Source organism: Tachyglossus aculeatus, chromosome 3 (genome assembly GCF_015852505.1).
Source record: "Tachyglossus aculeatus isolate mTacAcu1 chromosome 3, mTacAcu1.pri, whole genome shotgun sequence".
NCBI lineage: Eukaryota > Metazoa > Chordata > Mammalia > Monotremata > Tachyglossidae > Tachyglossus > Tachyglossus aculeatus.
This window is the reverse complement of record NC_052068.1, coordinates 55,825,608-55,844,528: the sequence shown is the minus strand read 5'-3', so window position 1 is coordinate 55,844,528 and position 18,921 is coordinate 55,825,608. Positions and strand designations below refer to the sequence as shown.

The 18,921-nt window shown below is 41.5% G+C and overlaps 1 protein-coding gene across 1 annotated transcript in view; it reads left to right on the top strand.

Annotated features, from left to right (window-relative positions):
- CPLANE1 (ciliogenesis and planar polarity effector 1) overlaps positions 1-18,921 on the top strand; it is a 147,366-nt gene that overhangs the window by 100,971 nt on the left and 27,474 nt on the right. Inside the window, 7 exon segments of the mRNA XM_038743655.1 lie at positions 46-139; positions 1,664-1,822; positions 6,179-6,209; positions 6,931-7,062; positions 8,343-8,502; positions 9,899-9,957; positions 14,139-14,306. Of these exon segments, the coding sequence (XP_038599583.1) occupies positions 46-139; positions 1,664-1,822; positions 6,179-6,209; positions 6,931-7,062; positions 8,343-8,502; positions 9,899-9,957; positions 14,139-14,306 (803 nt within the window).

Genomic DNA, 18,921 nt, shown 5'->3' with positions numbered 1-18,921 from the left:
CGTATGATATGTGAAATGGTTTTTGATATGTTTCTGTTTTCTCAGCTAGTGAAAACAATAGAGAATTGGGAGGAAACGGTTGCCCCAAATGTGGATAAAGGGAGATGCTCCTCTCGAGCTTTTCGAGAATCTGACCAAGGTGTGTATTTGGAAAATAGAGGAACATTCGGGGAGGTAGAATTAGAACTATAAGATTTTTTGGTTCCCTGTGGAGTGGCAGTTTTGGACTTGAGATGCAGTTTTCAGGACAAATTGAGTCGTGAGTTTAAACATTTAAAAGTGGAATCACTGTAAATGACCTGAGAAATAGTTATTAAATCAAGTTGTAGGCTTATGTATACCCAAATTGTCCAGAATTGATGTACAATAAAACTAAATAGTGCTCTGTGAGATTGTTTTTATTATTATTATTGCTAATAATAATAACGGTATTTAAGCGCTTACTATGTGCCAATTACTGGTCTAAGCAAAGGGGTAGACACAAGGTTATCAGGTTGTCCCATATGGGGCTCACAGTAATAATCCCCATTTCACAGATGAGGTAACTGAGGCACAGAGAAGTGAAGTGGCTTGCCCAAGGTCCCACAGCAGATAAGTGGTGGAGCCGGGATTAGAACCTATGCCCTTTGATTCCCAAGCCTGTGCTCTTTTCACTAAGCCATGCTACTTTTTTTTTTTTTTACCCCCAAAGGCTTAAAAAAGGCTTCTTTGTACCTTAAATCCATAATTTGGAGAATTTTATGGAAACCTGTTGGCTAGTTACAAAGGACTGTATTTTATGGGTGTTTTATGTGCACAGGTAATCCTGAATAATGAATATAATAATATTTATGTAATAATAATGATAATAATAATGGTATTTAAGTGCTTACTATGTCCCAGGCACTCCAATCGGACTGGACACAGTCCCTGTCCCACGTGAGCTTCCCAGTCTCAATCCCCATTTTACAGAGAAGGTGACTGAAATGAGTTCTTTTTAAAGTGTTGGCAGTTGGTTAAATTTCCCTTTATTTAGAATGATGAATCAAAATAGAATAATATTTTAAAATCGGCTCTTCTGCCTTTTTTGGCAGTCGCGTCAGTTCTTGAAGCTTGCATGTTTTCATTCTCTATTTGGATAGAATGTCACAGCAGAGTTAGGGAACATTGTTCCAACAGTGTGAACCTCTCTGGATACAATGAGATGCTGTTGACAGAAGAAACAGTTATATGGAGGTGTATCATATCAGAACCAGCATGACTATCGCATGCAAATTTTCTTTATTGCAGAGTTCATCAAAAACCTAATCCTTATGTTGTAGGGGAATTGTGTACTTGAGTTTAGCCAGTAGTATTATGTAATTCCATAGTCAATTCATTTATTTTTCTGTTGAAAGTTATCAAAATATGCTGAATGTTTCAGATGCACCCGTGTTCCAAGAGGAAGTAAAGTTAAACTCCCACCCTTTTTCTGTACAAAAAATGGATGAACTTAACACTTTCCCCTTGCACTGTCTATTCTTAGAATGTACTTTCCCAAGCACTTAGTACAGTGCTCTGCACATAGTGATCAATAAGTACCATTGAATGAAAGAATTTAGGAAAGTATGTTTAATGTTCACAGTTTTATCATTAAAAGGCTTTCCGCCTAATTTTCTCTCCACTATTATGTCTCCTTTGTCAGGACACTCTCTGATTCCCCTGGATTTTGAAGATCCAACTGATGAAAAGGAAGAAATATTAGAACTTGAGTTTGTGGATAATCAGATTGGTCATTTGAAAGCTCATTCCTTATCCTCTATCACATCTAGCAGCCATTCCACTGTGAAAAGTGGTTTTGAAGGTACCATTTTTTTCAGTTACTGCTTTCCCTTCTTATTGCTAGAAATATTGTGTTTCAGTGTTGTAACTGTTTTCAGAATTGTTAAGAGCAAGGTTTTGCAACATCAGTTTGTGGCTTTCTAAATGTTTTGTTTGTATAAAAGGGAGTGTTGAAGTTATGCCATCCAAATTGAAACCCCGTCTTATAGACTGGTCTTTTACTTACGTCAATATAAAAGGCGGTTTACTTGCCTTTGTATTATGAGGGCTTAAAACAGCAACGGTTGTAGTTGTACATGAAGTATGTTTGCTTCCTGATAAAGTTCAGAAAGTTCATTGCCTAGTTACAGAAATGTGTCAATTTTAGAGTTTGGAGGGAGGTTCAGTTTTTTTTTTGTCTGTTCACAGACACCACAGAATTGCTACTGGAATCTTTTCTGTAGTGTGTTCCTGAATTCCCAGCAATAACTTTTAAACAGAGCTTTTTGAATCAAGTACCTGAGGCAGCAGAAGCCACTTTAAGTTTTGACTAAAAAACCACTTCAGGAGATGTGATGGAATCACATATCGTAAACAGTGGTTGAGCCTTGGTCCAGTACAAAACTGGCAGAAAGTAATTGATTTTTGTGGTGGAGGTTTATGCAGTGCTACTCGCGCTCCCTCCTCTGAGCCAGTTGTGTTCTTATGGGGAGTGGCAAGATGTGGAAGGGAATGAAAGGCTCTTATTTTTTTATTTAACCTTGCTGCGGGATCCTAGAATTTCAGGACTAGGAGAATCTTCATCTTTTCATTTAGCAGTGTCCCACATTAGAGGAGCACGTTCAAATGACAATGTTAGGAATTCAGACACATGGCATATCTTTAGGTGCCATGAAAACTGCGCAGAGTAAATGACCCAAAAGCAGGGTAGTGGGAAGGGGAAGAACCCACACTCTATTGAAAACACCTCCACGGCTATTAGGTCGAGTATTGACACCTGTCTACTTGTTTTGTTGTCTGTCTCCCCCTTCCAGACTGTGAGCCCGTTGTTGGGTGGGGATTGTCTCCATCTGTTGCTGAATTGTACTTTCCAAGTGCTTAGTACAGTGCTCTGCACACAGTAAGCTCTCAATAAATATGACTGAATGAATGAATGATGGTGACTGTTCTCCAAGGTTCCAGGGGAGTTCTCTGCTTGTAATCTTCCCTGGCCAGAAAACAATCCATTGGTGATACTTACTGACCGTTTACTCTGTGCAGAGCACTCTACCAAGCGATTGGGAACGTACAATAATTTAGAGTTGGTAGACACTGTCCCTGCCCACAAGTTTCCAGTCTTCCGGTGGAGGCAGAGATTAAAGTACATTTCAGATAAGGGAAGTAGTAGAGTATAAAGAGATATACAAAAGTGCTGTGGGGCTGGGGTGAGGTTCATTCATTCATTTAATCGTATTTATTGAGCACTCACTGTGTGCAGAGCACTGTACTAAGCGCTTGGGAAGTACAAGTTGGCAACATATAGAGACGTTCCCTACCCAACAGTGGGCTCACAGTCTAGAAGGGGGAGACAGAATCCTTAAGGGAAAATGGTAATAATGTTTTTAAATGCTTACTACGGGCCAAGCACTGTGCTGAAAATGGGGGTAGGTAAAAGATAATCAGGTCCCACCTGGAGCTCACAGTCCAAGTAGGAAGGGGAACAGGTATTAAATCCCCATTTTGTAGATGAGGCACTGAGAGGTCAAGTAATATGCCCAAGGTCACACAATAGGCTAGGGGCAGTGGCAGGATTAAAACCCAGGTCCTTTGTCTCCCAGGCCCATGCTTTTCCATTAGGATATTATACACAGCCAAATTCATTGTCAACACAGAGGGAGGGGAGGATAGGGGTACGAGAAGCAGCGTGGCTCAGTGGAAAGAGCCCGGGCTTTGGAGTCTGAGGTCATGGGTTCGAATCCCGGCTCTGCCACATGTCTGCTGTGTGACCTTAGGCAAGTCACTTAACTTCTCTGAGCCTCAGTTCCCTCATCTGTAAAATGGGGATTAAAACTGTGAGCCCCACGTGGGACAACTTGATCACCTTGTACCCACCCCCAGCGCTTAGAACAGTGCTTTGCACATAGTAAGCGCTTAACAAATGCCATTATTATTATTATTATAGGGATAATGAGGGCTTAGACAGTCTCAGCGTCTACAGCAGAAGTGGTCCTTTCTACTGTGATCGAAGGGAAGAGCACACGTTTGTGTGTATGTGAGTGTGTCTGTGTGTGTGTGAGTGCGCACACACATGCATACAGGAAAGCGAGGTCAACTGTCCCTTTTCTGCTCCTACCTTATACAGGAACAAAGTTACAATATCTGAAGAACAGGCAAATAAAATACAAAGAATTTATTAATCCTTTGCACTGCAGTCCACATGAAGGGATGAGTTTGACGTTACTTTATGTGGAATGTCTAGATGCATAAGAGAAGCAGCGTGGCTCAGTGGAAAGAGCACAGGCTTTGGAGTCAGAGATCACGGGTTCAAATCCCGGCTCTGCCAATTGTCAGCTGTGTATCTTTGGGCAAGTCACTTCACTTCTCTGTGCCTCAGTTCCCTCATCTGTAAAATGGGGATTATAATAATAATAATGATAATGATGGCATTTATTAAGCGCTTACTATGTGCAAAGCACTGTTCTAAGCGCTGGGGAGGTTACAAGTGATCAGGTTGTCCCACGGGGGGCTCACAGTCTTAATCCCCATTAAGACTGTGGGATTAAGACTATGAGCCCCACATGGGACAACCTGATCACCTTGTATCCCCCAGCGCTTAGAACAGTGCTTTGCACATCGTAAGCACTTAACAAATACCAGCATTATTATAATATTATAATTATAGTAATATATAATTATATAATATATTAATATTATATTATTATATTAATAATAGTAATAGTAATGATCATGGTATTTGGTAAGTGCATCCTATGTGCCAGGCACTGTACTAAGTGCTGGGGTGGAATCAAGCAAATCGGATTAGACACAGTCCCTCTCCCACATAGGGTTTACAGTCTTATTCCCCAATTGTCTTGTTGTCTGTCTCCCCCTTCTAGACTGTGAGCCCATTGTTGGGTAGGGACTGTCTCTATATGTTGCCGACTTGTACTTCCCAAGCACTTAGTACACAGTAAGCGCTCAATAAATACGATTGAATGAATGAATGAAGGTACAGATGAGGTAACTGAAGCCGAGAGAGGTGAAGTGACTCGCCTAAGGTCACACAGCAGACAAGTGGCAGAACCGGGATTAGAACCCATGACCTTCTGATTCCCAGGCCCGGGCTCTATCCCCTACGCCATGCATATGGCATTCCCTATACTTCCCTCAAACATCTCCTGATGTAATGCTGAACTCCAGCTAGTGGTCTGCCCTTCTACTATGAAATCTGTGTCAGGGCCACACTTCCACGCAAACATAGGAACCGAATTGAGTTTTTTGGAGCTTCTCTCCTAAATTGGCCAGTAAAGGCCATTCTGACTCTTACACACAAAGAACTTCTTTAGACGCAACGCTCCAGACGCCTAATCACCTCTTTGCACAGTAGCTAGAAGACTTGTCTAAGGTTAATAAGTGATAATTCCTTCGTTTGAACTAGCTTATCCCAGGAGACCAGCTAAGCGTTTCAAGAGAAAGCATAAAGATCTGTGATCGTGTTCAATTATAGAGTGGTTGGGCTTAACAAATACCGCAATAATCACAATAATTGTTATTATTATTATTATTATTAATTCTAGCTTTATTCTGGAGTAATAATTAGTTGAAATCTTAATTATTGAAAATGACTGTCTAAATTTAGTTTTAAGAAATGATCTGGTGGGCCAGCTTTTTTTTTTTTCAAGTAAGTTTGCAAATCCCTGATTATAAATTAGGCACCTTGGAAGTTGTATTCATTTTCAGGCCATAGAACTATCGTTTAGTGCCCTTTTTTAGTGCTTCTAAATGGTATACTAAATTTTAAAAAAAGTAATGCACTTCCTGAAGTTCTGTGACCAGAAGATCAATAATGGTGAAAAAAGAATATCTTTATTCAAATAATAATAATAATAATAATGATGGCATTTATTAAGTGCTTACTATGTGCAAAGCACTGTTCTAAGCGCTGGGGAGGTTACAAGGTGATCAGGTTGTCCCACAGGGAGCTCACAGTCTTAATCCCCATTTTACAGATGAGGTAACTGAGGCCCAGAGAATGCTCTGTGTGATTCTTTTGGGAAATGAAAGGTATCTTGCTTATTGATTATGATATAAATACGACAAATTAAAATGTTTTAAAATACTGAGGACAATCTTTAAATAGTGTGTAACAAGGTAAACATTAACAGCACCCAGGTCATTATTGATACCTTGTCTTTTTCAGGTATTACTTACAGTGAAGAGTTAGTTCACAGGTAAGTGTGATAAAAATTAATATTATTTCATTTAAATAATTATTTTAATATTTAGTGTAATGGGAATTCTGCATTCCAGACGTGATGTTAAATAGGTGTTGGGAACCTAGGAATCTCCCTTAAATTCTTGCATCCCTTAATCTTATGATGAACTCTATGGTATTACATTGTGTGATTTATCTTATCTTCTTAATTGAAATGATATTTTTCAGTGGAAAGAAAATTCCTTTACAAAAAAACTGTGTCTATTGTGAAACCTCTGAGATGGAAACTTTCTATGACGTGTCAGAGGGTGTTCTCTTAGTATTAGGGTACTTGCTTAGTGAGAAACTGCTAACAAACATTAATGGTTTTTAAGGAGGCAGTGCACCCAATCGAAAGAAAATTTTGTGCATTTCTTTGCAAATAGGTACTTTCCCAATATAATAAATATAATAATAATTATGGGGTATTTGTTAAGCACTTACTATGTGCCAAGCACTGTTCTAAGAACTGATGAGAATCCTCATTTGGATGGGAGCCCAGTTACGACTTCTTTTAGAGTGGGTGGGCTAATAAAGATGTTTGTGAGAGGAGGTATAGTTTAAAATCCTTACTGTATGATTTCTAAGCAATTGAAATTTCTCTTTTACCTTGTTTTTATTTGCTGTCAAATTTTAAGTTGATTTCATTGCAGTGGACATTGAGATACTTGGTTTGAATAACAGACCTGCGTTTAAAGTTTTTCAGCAGATCCCCTTCAGATTACTGGATTGACTGATGTTGCTGATATAATTCATGACCTTGTAAAAGATGGTGGCATTTCTGCTCATGATCTGGGTTTAACTGAAAATCAAGCTAGGAAAATTACCAGGTAAAAATCAGATGATTCTAACTCCATTTGATTTCTGGGTTGAACTGAAATCATATCATTACAAAGCTGAAATTACTTATTGTTCAAAAAGGTCTTTTTCAGTATTTGTTAAACAGGTGGTTCATTAAATCCATAATTAAGAACAAAGATTTTAAATTTATACTAGAACAGTGCTTATTTCTTCGTGATCTGTAGGATGCTTTACTGTTATCAGAACTCTTTATTCATACATCGGTTTTATTCATAAAGCCAATTCTGAATTCCTGCCAATTTTTACTAGGCCTTCGTCAAGGGAAATGGTCTTTTAGACCTTTTCTAATGTTAAGTTTAATATTTAAAACTCTACATTCACCTGATTAAAAACTCCAAATATTAACCTTGAAAATAATTTTGTTAATGTTTTTCCGTTCTAGTACTTGAGCTCCTTCTGTGTGCAGAACACTCTGCTAAGTGTTTGGGAGAGTGTAATATAATTAGTAGATATAATCCCAGCACTCAAGGAGTTTACAATGTAGCAGATTGTATTCTCACTATAAATGGAGAATAATTTTTTTCTTCCTGATTTTTCAGGGCATTTTTTCAACTAGAAGCAAAACTAGCCTTCATGGTAGAATGAAGAGTGCACAAAATAACGCTTGATTCCAGAAAAACAGCACATATAGGATCTCTAAGCTTTCTTTTTTTTTTCAAACAAAGATAGCTGTATTATTCTCCGTAAGACAACTGCCAGATTCCAGGCATGATAAAGTAGAGGGTACCTTTCTTCCCAGTTAAATCCAAATATCATAGTGAGTCCATTCAACATTTTAATTAGTTTTAGAAGTCTATTTTCTAAGACTAGTCTCCAAAAAAATGTAGAGACTTTTTTACACTCTGCAAAAGTGTAGAGTGTACACTACGTAGACTCTAGTAGTGTAGAGTGTAGAGTGCTCATGAAATTCACATGAGCAGTAATGTATTTCATGTTTTTTTGGGGAAAAAAATCAATGCTCTTGGTAAAGTCAGAAAGGAAATAACTTTGTCACAATTGATTTTTTAAAAGGAATTATATATTTCAATTTCTTACATTTAAAGAATCGCAAAACATCCCCTGCAACCCTTGTATAATATGAATCAAAATTCTTGGGAAGCCTGAAGGTATTTAGGAAAAACTTTAACAGCATCTGACGTCAATATGACTTGCAGTTTAATTAATATTTTGGGTTTTTTTTAATCTTTAGTTATTGAAGAAAGTTGAAAGGATGTAACTACATTGATTTCCTCCATGTTAAATTTCTTAGCACCCGAATTACTCGGCAGCCCCCGAGAACAGAAAAGGAGAAAAAGGAGATTCGAGCTTGGATGAAAAGGAAACAGAAAGAAAGAATGGCGGAATACCTGGGTAAACTGGCTGAACAAAGAGCTCAGGAACATGATCCTTTTCACAGCAGAAGAAATGCAGTAAGCAGCACGTTTGAATTGATCGCTTTCTCACTGTCCCTTCCTTCTTTGTTTCTGTCTTGGGAAAATGATTTGGTTATCAGAGGGGGAGTACCTGAGGCCCAGGAATAAATCATTCTGGAGATCAGAGATCCATTGAGTATCCTCCCCAGCTCGTGCTAATTGTTGGGGTGGAGATGAACTGACCGACTATCAAATGCAATCCATTTTTGAAATGAACAGAAACTCATTAGTGTGGGCACCTAAGTAGTAGCTTAGTATGCTTTTATTGTAATCTGTAGAAGGAGATTGTAAATTAAGATTTATCTCCACTGCTGATTCACCTTCAAATTTTCAAATCTCAACAAAGTGGAATAATAACACTTCCATAGCTCAGCGTTTTGCAGTTAATCTTCCCAAGAGCTTGGCTTTCGAAGTAGAAATAGAGAAGCAACCTGACCCAGTGGAAAGGTTAAGGCCTGGGAATCAAAGGACCTGGGTTCTAGTCCTGGATCTGCGTGACCTTGGACAAGTCATTTAACTTCTTTGTGCCTCAGTTTCTTCATCTGTAAAATAGGGATTAAATCCTACTTCCTCTAACCTAGACTGTGAACCTCACTTGGGAAAGCGTCTGAGTCCAACCTGATTATCTTGCTTTATCCCAGGGCTTACAAATACCATAAATATATTAAGTGTACTAGGTTGTATAATAAATGCTAAACATTGGACTTTTCATACTTGTTTTGCAGTTATATGCAATTACCAACTCAAAAGTGTCAGCTCTTCTCCCATAGTAAGCTTTAGGTAGATGGCCATAAAACGGATTAAAAGTGATCCATTTAAAGAAGAGACTTTAAAATATCCGATATTTCACTTCATAATTGGTTTTGCTCTTGGTCAGATTAACCACAATAAAGTGTAGAGCTAATAAATGTTGTCTTCATAAGGTTTTTTTCTTCTTATCTATGTTTGAGTTTCGGAAATGCCTACTAAAAGTAGGTTGTATCTCCAGTATTTCAAACACGTGCCAGCTATTTCCATATAGATTATTTGCATGGATTATATCATTTTTGAAAAAAGATGACTTTCATGCATTAACTTGACTTCCTGTAGGCCATGTACTAATCCAAATTTGCTTGCTTGTAAATGCTCATCAACAGATGATGAAATAGAAGTCTTCTGCCTTAGTAAGACATCACTAGAAAATATCTATTGAAGCTTCCAGATAGGTTTTTTTTTCTTTTCCTAAGTATGCTATTTGAAAATTTCCAAGTCCGTAAAAATTGCAGGATCACACTAAAATCTGTAATTGCTTCAACCCCATTCAAGAGAACTGTGACGTTATATAATATGAATTCTGGGATAAAATTCTGGGATATAAAAGGGATATAATGAGACATATCTTATTTTATAACAGAATGCTATGACTTCAAGGGAAATTAGACTGAGTCAGAAGTTGAAAGTTGAAAAAGACAAGTAAGTATCAATCAACTAAATTCTTTGAGCACCTCCTGTGTGTAGAGCACTGTACTAAGTGCTTGGAGAGTACAATGGAAGGTAAGTAGACGTGATCCCTCCTCTCAAGCTTACAATATGGTGGAGGAACCCGGCATTACCAAAAATTACAGGTAAGAGAAAGCAATGGCGAATATAAGATATGTACCTAAGTGCTCTGGTGGTTTGCAAGTGCATAGTTGATGCAAAAGTGTTGACGTGTCAATTGAGGTATATAAAGTAAGAAAAGATATTACTAGAGGATTTGCCATTTTAGAAGGGCTTTGAAGATGGAAGAGCCTGTGTCTGTCAGATACGAAGGCAACGGGGAGAACACAGAATTGGCATGGCTTAGTGGATAGGGCACGGGATAAGGAGTCAGAAGGTCATGGATTTTAGTTCTAGCTCCACCACTTGTCTGCCATGTGACCTTAGGCAAGTCACTTCACTTCTCTAGGCCTCAGTTACCTCATCTGTCAAATGGGGATTGAGGCTGTGAGCCCCATGTGGGACAGGGACTGTGTCCAACCCAGTTTGCTTGTATCCTACCCAGTGCTTAGTACAGTGCCTGGCACATAGTAAGCGCTTAACAAATACCATAATAATAATTAATAACACGAGTGAGGAGAATGAGACACAGTGAGGAAAATGAAGAGTGCAAGTTGAAGGTATAGTGGGAGAAGAAAATAAGGGGGAGAATGCTGATCACCTTCAAGTCAGTGGTCAGAAGTTTCTGACTAATGCTGAGGGGAATGAGTAGCCATTGAAGGTTTTGAAGCCTGCTGTTGGGTAGGGACCGTTTCTATATGTTGCCAACTTGTACTTCCCAAGTGTTTAGTACAGTGCTCTGCACACAGTAAGCGCTCAATAAATACGATTGAATGAATGAATGAATGAAGAGGGAAGACACGTGCGGGACAATGTCTTAGAAAAATGATCCACGGAATGAAAAACTGGAGAGGGGAGAGTCTGATGCAGTAGTCAAGCCAGAATATATAAGTGTCTGGACCAGAGGGATGGTCATTTTGATGGAACGGAAGGGTTTGATCCCGGAAATATCGTGGAGAAAAATCTAGCAGGATCTGGTGGGGCTGGGGCTTGAGAGAGAGAGGAGGAAGCCTAGGAAAATGCTAGGGTTATGAACTTGAGAGATGAGGAGGGTGGTGAGGTGAGCTGTGATGGGAATATTAGGTGGAGGAGCAGATTTTGGAGCAAAGATGAGAAACTCAGTCTTGGGCATATTGTGGTTGAGGCTCTAGGGGTACATCATGTAGAGATATCCTGGAAGCAGGAGGAAATACGTGATGGCAGAGGAGGAGAGGGCTCAGGACTGATGAGGGAGATTTAGCAGTGATTGCATAGAATTGATTGTTGCAACCATTGGAACAGAGGAGCTCCCCGAGTGAGTATAAACAAGAAGAGAGAGGAGTATAAATAAGAAAACCTGATTAACTTGTATCTAGCCCAGTGTTTAGAACAGTGCTTGACACATAGTAAGTGCTTAACAAATACCATGACAATAATAATAAGGGAGTCCCAGATGAGAGTCTTGAGGGACATCTACAATTAGAGAAGGGAGAAAGATTGTCCAGAGAAGAGAAGATCCGGGAGAGAGATGTCAGAAAAGCTAGGATTAGATGATGTTTCCATGAGAATGGAGTGATCCACAGTGACCAAAGCAGATGAGAGGCAGAGGAGGATTAGAAGAATTTCATAGAGTCTATATGACAAGAAAGAGACTATTAATGGCCTTGAAGAGACCAGTTTCAGTTGAATGAAGGGAATGGCAGTTTAACTGGAGGAGAGGAACTGGGGACAACAGGTGTATACAAGTTGTTTGAGGAGTTTAACAGAATTGGAAGGAGGGGGAAAGAGACAACAGCTAGATGGTGCAGTGGCGAACATAGATTTTATTAGGTTAGGAAAGAAGTGGTCATGTTTTAAGGCAGAAGGGAAGGAGCAATTAGAGAGTGAGGGATGGAGTTGGCTATCAGGGAGAGGAGAAGATTGTATACAGGTAAAGAAGGTAAATTTTGAAAGCAGGCAAGTAGTCTCTTGAAAGATGGGAGAGAAGGATGAGAGAGTGGACATAAGGGTGAAAAGTAGCTGGGGCGGTGAAGGGGAGATTTGGGAGAGCTTATCTGATGGCTTTGATTTTTGTCCACGGACTGGCAAGGTCAAGATGGGCAAGAGGCTCGGGGCGCTGGGGTTTCAGGAGGGAGTTAAAGGTCCGGAATAGTTGGTGGGGTAAATGTTGGGGAGATGGTTTGAAGAAGAATCAGTAGTGCTGCAGAGCAGAGGAGAGGGCAGCTATAGCACTAAAGATGAATTGGAAGTGGCCAGGGTAGGCCTTGGATTTCTTCGATCAGTGCCCGGCCAGAGAGCGCAGGAGCAGATAGAGACTTGGAAAGGATGGTGCTGTGAGATTGATGGAGAGGCAGGTGGGCAAGGGAGTTGGCTGTGGAGGAGAGTGGGAAAGTGAGAGCATGAATTAGTGCGTCAATTAGAGACCCCAAATGGGACATGGTGGCCTGGAGCGATTGGAGGAGTTCTTCAAGGGGAGAAAACAGTTTTACAGGATGAGAGGGTGGAGGAAGAGAAGGCAGGTTGGGAAGTTGTGGTCAGAGAGTGCTGAGGGTCAAGATGCCACAGGGTAACTGGGTTCAAATCCCGGCTCCACCAATTCTCAGCTGTGTGACTTTGGGCAAGTCACTTCACTTCTCTGGGCCTCAGTTACCTCATCTGTAAAATGGGGATTAAGCCCCCCGTGGGACAACCTGATCACCTTGTAACCTCCCCAGCGCTTAGAACAGTGCTTTGCACATAGTAAGCACTTAATAAATGCCTTTATTATAAATATTATAATGAGGTACAGTGAATAAGGTGGAGTAGAGAAGGAGATGAGCAGAATTGAGAAGTGAGAGGAAGTAAGCAGGGGGAATCACCAGCTGTGTCTACATGGATAGGTGGCAGTTGAATCCAAAATTGTGTTTCAGCTGCTCCTGTAAATTATTTAGTATCTGGTTCTAGCAATAATTATCTGCCATGTCACTTTTGTGATTGCCTTTCTCCCTCAGTTGGACAAGGATCATTTTTACACTGACTTTTCTAGGTTTTAGTTTTCATGGACTGACCCAAGATTCTGGCTTATTTGTGCTGCTTCAGATGAGATTAACCTTTTTTCTTTTCTACTCCAAAAACATTCCCATTCAGCTATTGCAGTTAACTTCTTAACATCTAACTTTGATCCACATATATGTGTGGTGGCTTCCAGCAACTGCTACAAAGCATCGTACAATCCCCATATTACTATTCATATTCATATGAATTCATATTCATATTCATATTACTTCAATTACTATTGAAGCAGCGTGGCTCAGTGGATAATAATAATATTATTATTATATTATTGGAAAGAGCCCGTGCTTTGGAGTCAGAGGTCAGGGGTTCAAATCCCAGCTCTGCCAATTGTCAGCTGTGTGACTTTGGGCAAGTCACTTAACTTCTCTGTGCCTCAGTTCCCTCATCTGTAAAATGGGGATTAAGACTGTGAGCAGCACGTGGGACCCCCTGATCACCTTGTAACCTCCCCAATCAATCAATCAATCGATCGTATTTATTGAGCGCTTACTGTGTGCAGAGCACTGTACTAAGCGCTTGGGAAGTACAAGTTGGCAACATATAGAGACAGTCCCTACCCAACAGTGGGCTCACAGTCTAGCTCCCCGGTGCTTAGAACAGTGCTTTGCACATAGTAAGCGCTTAATAAATGCCATCATCATTCATCATCAATCGTATTTATTGAGCGCTTACTATGTGCAGAGCACTGTACTAAGCGCTTGGGAAGTACAAATTGGTAACATATAGAGACAGTCCCTACCCAACAGTGGGCTCACAGTGTAAGCTCCCCGGTGCTTAGAACAGTGCTTTGCACATAGTAAGCGCTTAATAAATGCCATCATCATTATTATTACTATTCAAGAGAGGAAACTGGTCAAAAAATCCCAAAAAAACAAAAAAGCAGACAGAACTGAAGTATCCAATAGGTCAGGCCCAAAGAATACTAGTTTTTGTCTTCAGTATGAGCCGTTGGTGCGCCATAAACATGAGTTTAAAATGAGTCGTCGTAAAATAATCTATTCTCCTCTAAATTGTTTCCAAAGAATGCTACAGTCCAAGTACCGTAGTCATCGAGTCTTGGAAGCAGTTACTCTGATGAATGAGCTCTTGTCTGAGACCGTGCAGCTACCGACAGATGAATCGAGGCCGTTGTCCGGCGCACCCGGATTAGCTCGAGGTCTGAGGAGGCAACTCCTCCCTCCCCAAAGAGGGTAAGAGAAACTCTGGTGCAGTACCTTGTGAGAGAGTTGGCTGTTCAATCCGTGTCCAGATGGGATTTGATCTTCATTCCAGTCCTGGATGTGCTCTGTTTCGCTGGGTATGCCTTTTGGCCGATTTCTGAGTGAAGTGAAAAAGAAACGGCTTCCTAAAAAGCAACACAGTCAAAGAAAGGCCTTAAAAGGTGATAGTAGTAGAGTAGCAGTGTGGCCTAGAGGAAGGAGCATGGGCCCTGGAGTAAGAGGGCTTGGGTTCATTCATTCATTCATTCATTCATTCAATCGTATTTATTGAGCGCTTACTGGGTGCGGAGCACTGTACGAAGTGCTTGGGAAGTACAAGTCGCAACCTATAGAGACAGTCAATCAATCAATCAGTCGTATTTATTGAGCGCTTACTGGGTGCAGAGCACTGTACGAGGTGCTTGGGAAGTACGAGTCGCAACCTATAGAGACGGTCAATCAATCAATCAGTCGTATTTATTGAGCGCTTACTGGGTGCGGAGCACTGTACGAAGTGCTCGGGAAGTACGAGTCGCAACCTATAGAGACAGTCAATCAATCAATCGTATTTATTGAGCGTTTACTGTGTGCAGAGCAGTGTACGAAGTGCTTGGGAAGTACAAGTCGCAACCTATAGAGACGGTCAATCAATCAATCAGTCGTATTTATTGAGCGCTTACTGTGTGCGGAGCACTGTACGAAGCACTTGGGAAGTACAAGTCGCAACCTATAGAGACGGTCAATCAATCAATCAATCGTATTTATTGAGCGCTTACTGGGTGCGGAGCACTGTACGAAGCGCTTGGGAAGTACAAGTCGCAACCTATAGAGACGGTCAATCAATCAATCAGTCGTATTTATTGAGCGCTTACTGGGTGCAGAGCACTGTACGAGGTGCTTGGGAAGTACAAGTCGCAACCTATAGAGACGGTCCCTACCCAACAACGGGCTCACAGTCTAGAAGGGGGAGAAGACAACAAAACAAAACCTGGAGACGGGTGTCAAGTTGTCAGAACAAATAGAATCAAAGCTAAATGCACATCATTAACAAAATAAAAAGAGAAATTTAGAATTTCTATTAGAATTTCTATTAGAAATTTTAGAATTTAGGAAGTAGAATTTACTTGTAAATATGTACAAGTAAAATAGAGTGATAAATCTGTACAAACATATATACACGGGCTGTGGGGAGGGGAAGGAGGTAGGGCTGGGGGGATGGGGAGGAGGAGGGTTGTAATGCCTCCTCTGCCACTTGCTGCGTGACCTCGGGAAAGTCACTTAACTTCTTTGGGACTCAGTTCCCTCATCTGTAAAATGGGGATTCAATTCCCATTCTCCATCCTACTTACAATATGGGACCTGGTGGTAGAAGCAGCGTGGCTCAGTGGAAAGAGCATGGCCTTTGGAGTCAGAGGTCGTGGGTTTGAATCCCGGCTCTGCCATATAATAATAATAATAATGGTATTTATTAAGCGCTTACTATGTGCACAGCACTGTTCTAAGCGCTGGGGAGGTTACAAGGTGTCAGCTTGTCCCACGGGGGACTCACAGTCTTACTCCCCATTTTACAGATGAGGTAACTGAGGCCCAGAGAAGTGAAGTGACTTGCCCAAAGTCACACAGCTGACAAGTGGGAGAGTCGGGATTTGAACCCATGACCTCTGACTCCAAAGCCCGGGCTCTTTCCACTGAGCCACGCTGCTTCTGCATGTCTGCTGTGTCACCTTGGGCAAGTCACTTGACTTCTCTGAGCCTCAGTTACCTCCTCTGTAAAAGGGGGATGAAGACTGTGAGCCCCCCGTGGGACAACCTGATCACCTTGTAGCCCCCTCAGCGCTTAGAACGGTGCTTTGCATATAGTAAGCGCTTAACAAATGCCATCATTATTATTCTCTGGGCCTCAGTTACCTCATCTGTAAAATGGGGATTAAGACTGTGAGCCCCCTGAGGGACAACCTGATCACCTTGTAACCTCCCCAGCGCTTAGAACAGTGCTTTGCACATAGTAAGCGCTTAACAAATGCCATCATTATTATTATTATTATTATCCTGGCTATGCTCTGCCACTAGCCTACTGCTGACCTTGGGCAAATCACTTCACTCCTCTGTGCCTCAAAGTTACGTCATCCATAAAATGAGGATCGAGACTGTGAGCCCCATGTGGGACAGGGACTGTGTCCTCCCTGATTTCCTTGTATTTACCTCAGCACTCAGTACAGTGCCTGGCACGTAGTAAGCACTTAACAAATATCAATATCGTTATTATTGTCAAGCAGACGCGGACCCTTGATATGCTTTACAGGACGGTCAAATTTGCTTAGTAATTTCCAGAACTCAGCTCCACTGATGGAATCAAATGATTTTTTTATGGTCCATGAAAACTGGGTAGAGGTTTTGTGATGCTCCCTGCTCTTGGAAAGAGCCCGGGCTTTGGAGTCAGAGGTCATGGGTTCGAATCCCGGCTCCGCCAATTGTCAGCTGTGTGACTTTGGGCAAGTCACTTCACTTCTCTGGGCCTCAGTTCCCTCATCTGTAAAGTGGGGATGAAGACTGTGAGCCCCCCGTGGGACAACCTGATCACTTTGTAACCTCCCCAGCATTTAGAACAGTGCTTTGCACATAGTACGCACGTAATAAATGCCATCATCATCATTATTATTATAAGGATCATGTCTGTTTTGTCTTATGGTAGCATGAGCCATGGTGTGATCCTGGTTGCGTTCTGTCAACGATACTTTATAGTAGGCAATTTACGAGAAGCAGCGTGGCTCAGTGGAAAGAGCACGAGCTTTGGAGTCCGAGGTCATGGGTTCAAATCCTGCCTCCGCCACATGTCTGCTGTGTGATCTTGGGCAAGCCACTTAACTTCTCTGGGCCTCAGTCACCTCATCTGTAAAATGGGGATTAAGACTGTGAGCCCCACGTGGGACAACCTGGTCACCCTGTATCTTCCCCAGCGCTTAGAACAGTGCTTTGCACATAGTAAGCGCTTAACAAATGCCAATTATTATTATTATTGTTATTATTATTATTATTATTATTACGTGTATTCTGGCCAGAATCCTGCTGGCAGTGGAGACTAATGATTTATTTTTTTAATGGTATTTAAGATTTTACCATGTGCCAGGCACTGTACTAAGCCCTGGGGTAGATACAAGAGAATCAGGTTGGACACAGTCCATGTCCCGCTTGGGGCCCATGGTCTTAATCCCCATTTTACAGATGAGGTAACGTAAGCACAGAGAAGTGAAGTGACTTGCCCAGAGTCACACAGCAGACAAACGGCGGAGCCAGGACTCGAATGCAGGTCCTCTGATGGCCCCCGCCAGGCCCGAACTCTTTCCACTAGGCCACGCTGCTGATCCTGTGGCTTTCTTCTTGACGGCGATGTCGATGGTGGCGTCTTTGAGATCCTCTGGTATTTTTTCAAGGGTTGATCAGCTGAGGAAGACTTTATGCAAGTGTTTGATCCAGGGTGCCACCTCCATGTGGCACGTTGCAGCATGGTGTAATAATAATAATGGCATTTATTAATCACTTACGCTGTGCAAAACTATTCTGAGCGCTGGGGAGGTTACAAGGTGATCAGGTTGTCCCCCAGGGGGCTCACAGTCTTAATCCCCATTTTACAGATGAGGGAATTGAGGCACAGAGTAGTGAAGTGACTTGCCCAAAGTCTCACAGCTGATAATAATAATAATAATGGCATTTATTAAGCGCTTATTATGTGCAAAGCACTGTTCTAAGCGCTGGGGAGGTTACAAGGTGACCTTGTAACAGTCAACAACAGTCAACAGACAACAGTCTCCATCCCCATTTTACAGATGAGGGAACTGAGGCACAGAGAAGTGAAGTGACTTGCCCAAAGTCTCACAGCTGATAATAATAACAATAATAATAATGGCATTTATTAAGCGCTTATTATGTGCAAAGCACTGTTCTAAGCGCTGGGGAGGTTACAAGATGATCAAGTTGTCCCACGGGGGGCTCACAGTCTCCATCCCCATTTTACAGATGAGGTAACTGAGGCCCAGAGAAGTGAAGTGACTTGCCCAAAGTCACACAGCTGATAATAATAATAATAATAATAATAATAATGGCATTTATTAAGCGCTTATTATGTGCAAAGCACTGTTCTAAGCGCTGGGGAGGTTACAAGGTGATCAGGTTGTCCCATGGGGGGCTCACAGTCTTCATCCCCATTTTACAGATGAGGTAACTGAGGCCCAGAGAAGTGAAGTGACTTGCCCAAAGTCACACAGCTGACAATTGGCAGAGCCGGGATTTGAACCCATGACCTCTGACTCCAAAGCCTGGGCTCTTTCCACTGAGCCACGCTGCTGCACAGAGCACAGGACCCGGAGTCTAAAGGTCATGGATTCTAATCCCAGCTCCGCCACATGTCTGCTACGACGAGTGCTATTTATTTGCATTGATGTCTGTCTCCCCACTCTGGACTGTGACCTCGCTGTGGGCAGGGATTGTCACCTTTTATTGCTATATCCCAAGTGCTTAGTACAGTGCTGTGCACACAGTAAGTGCTCAATAAATACCATCGAATGAATGAATGCTGTGTGACCTTGTTGCTGTGGGACCCACTTTTCAG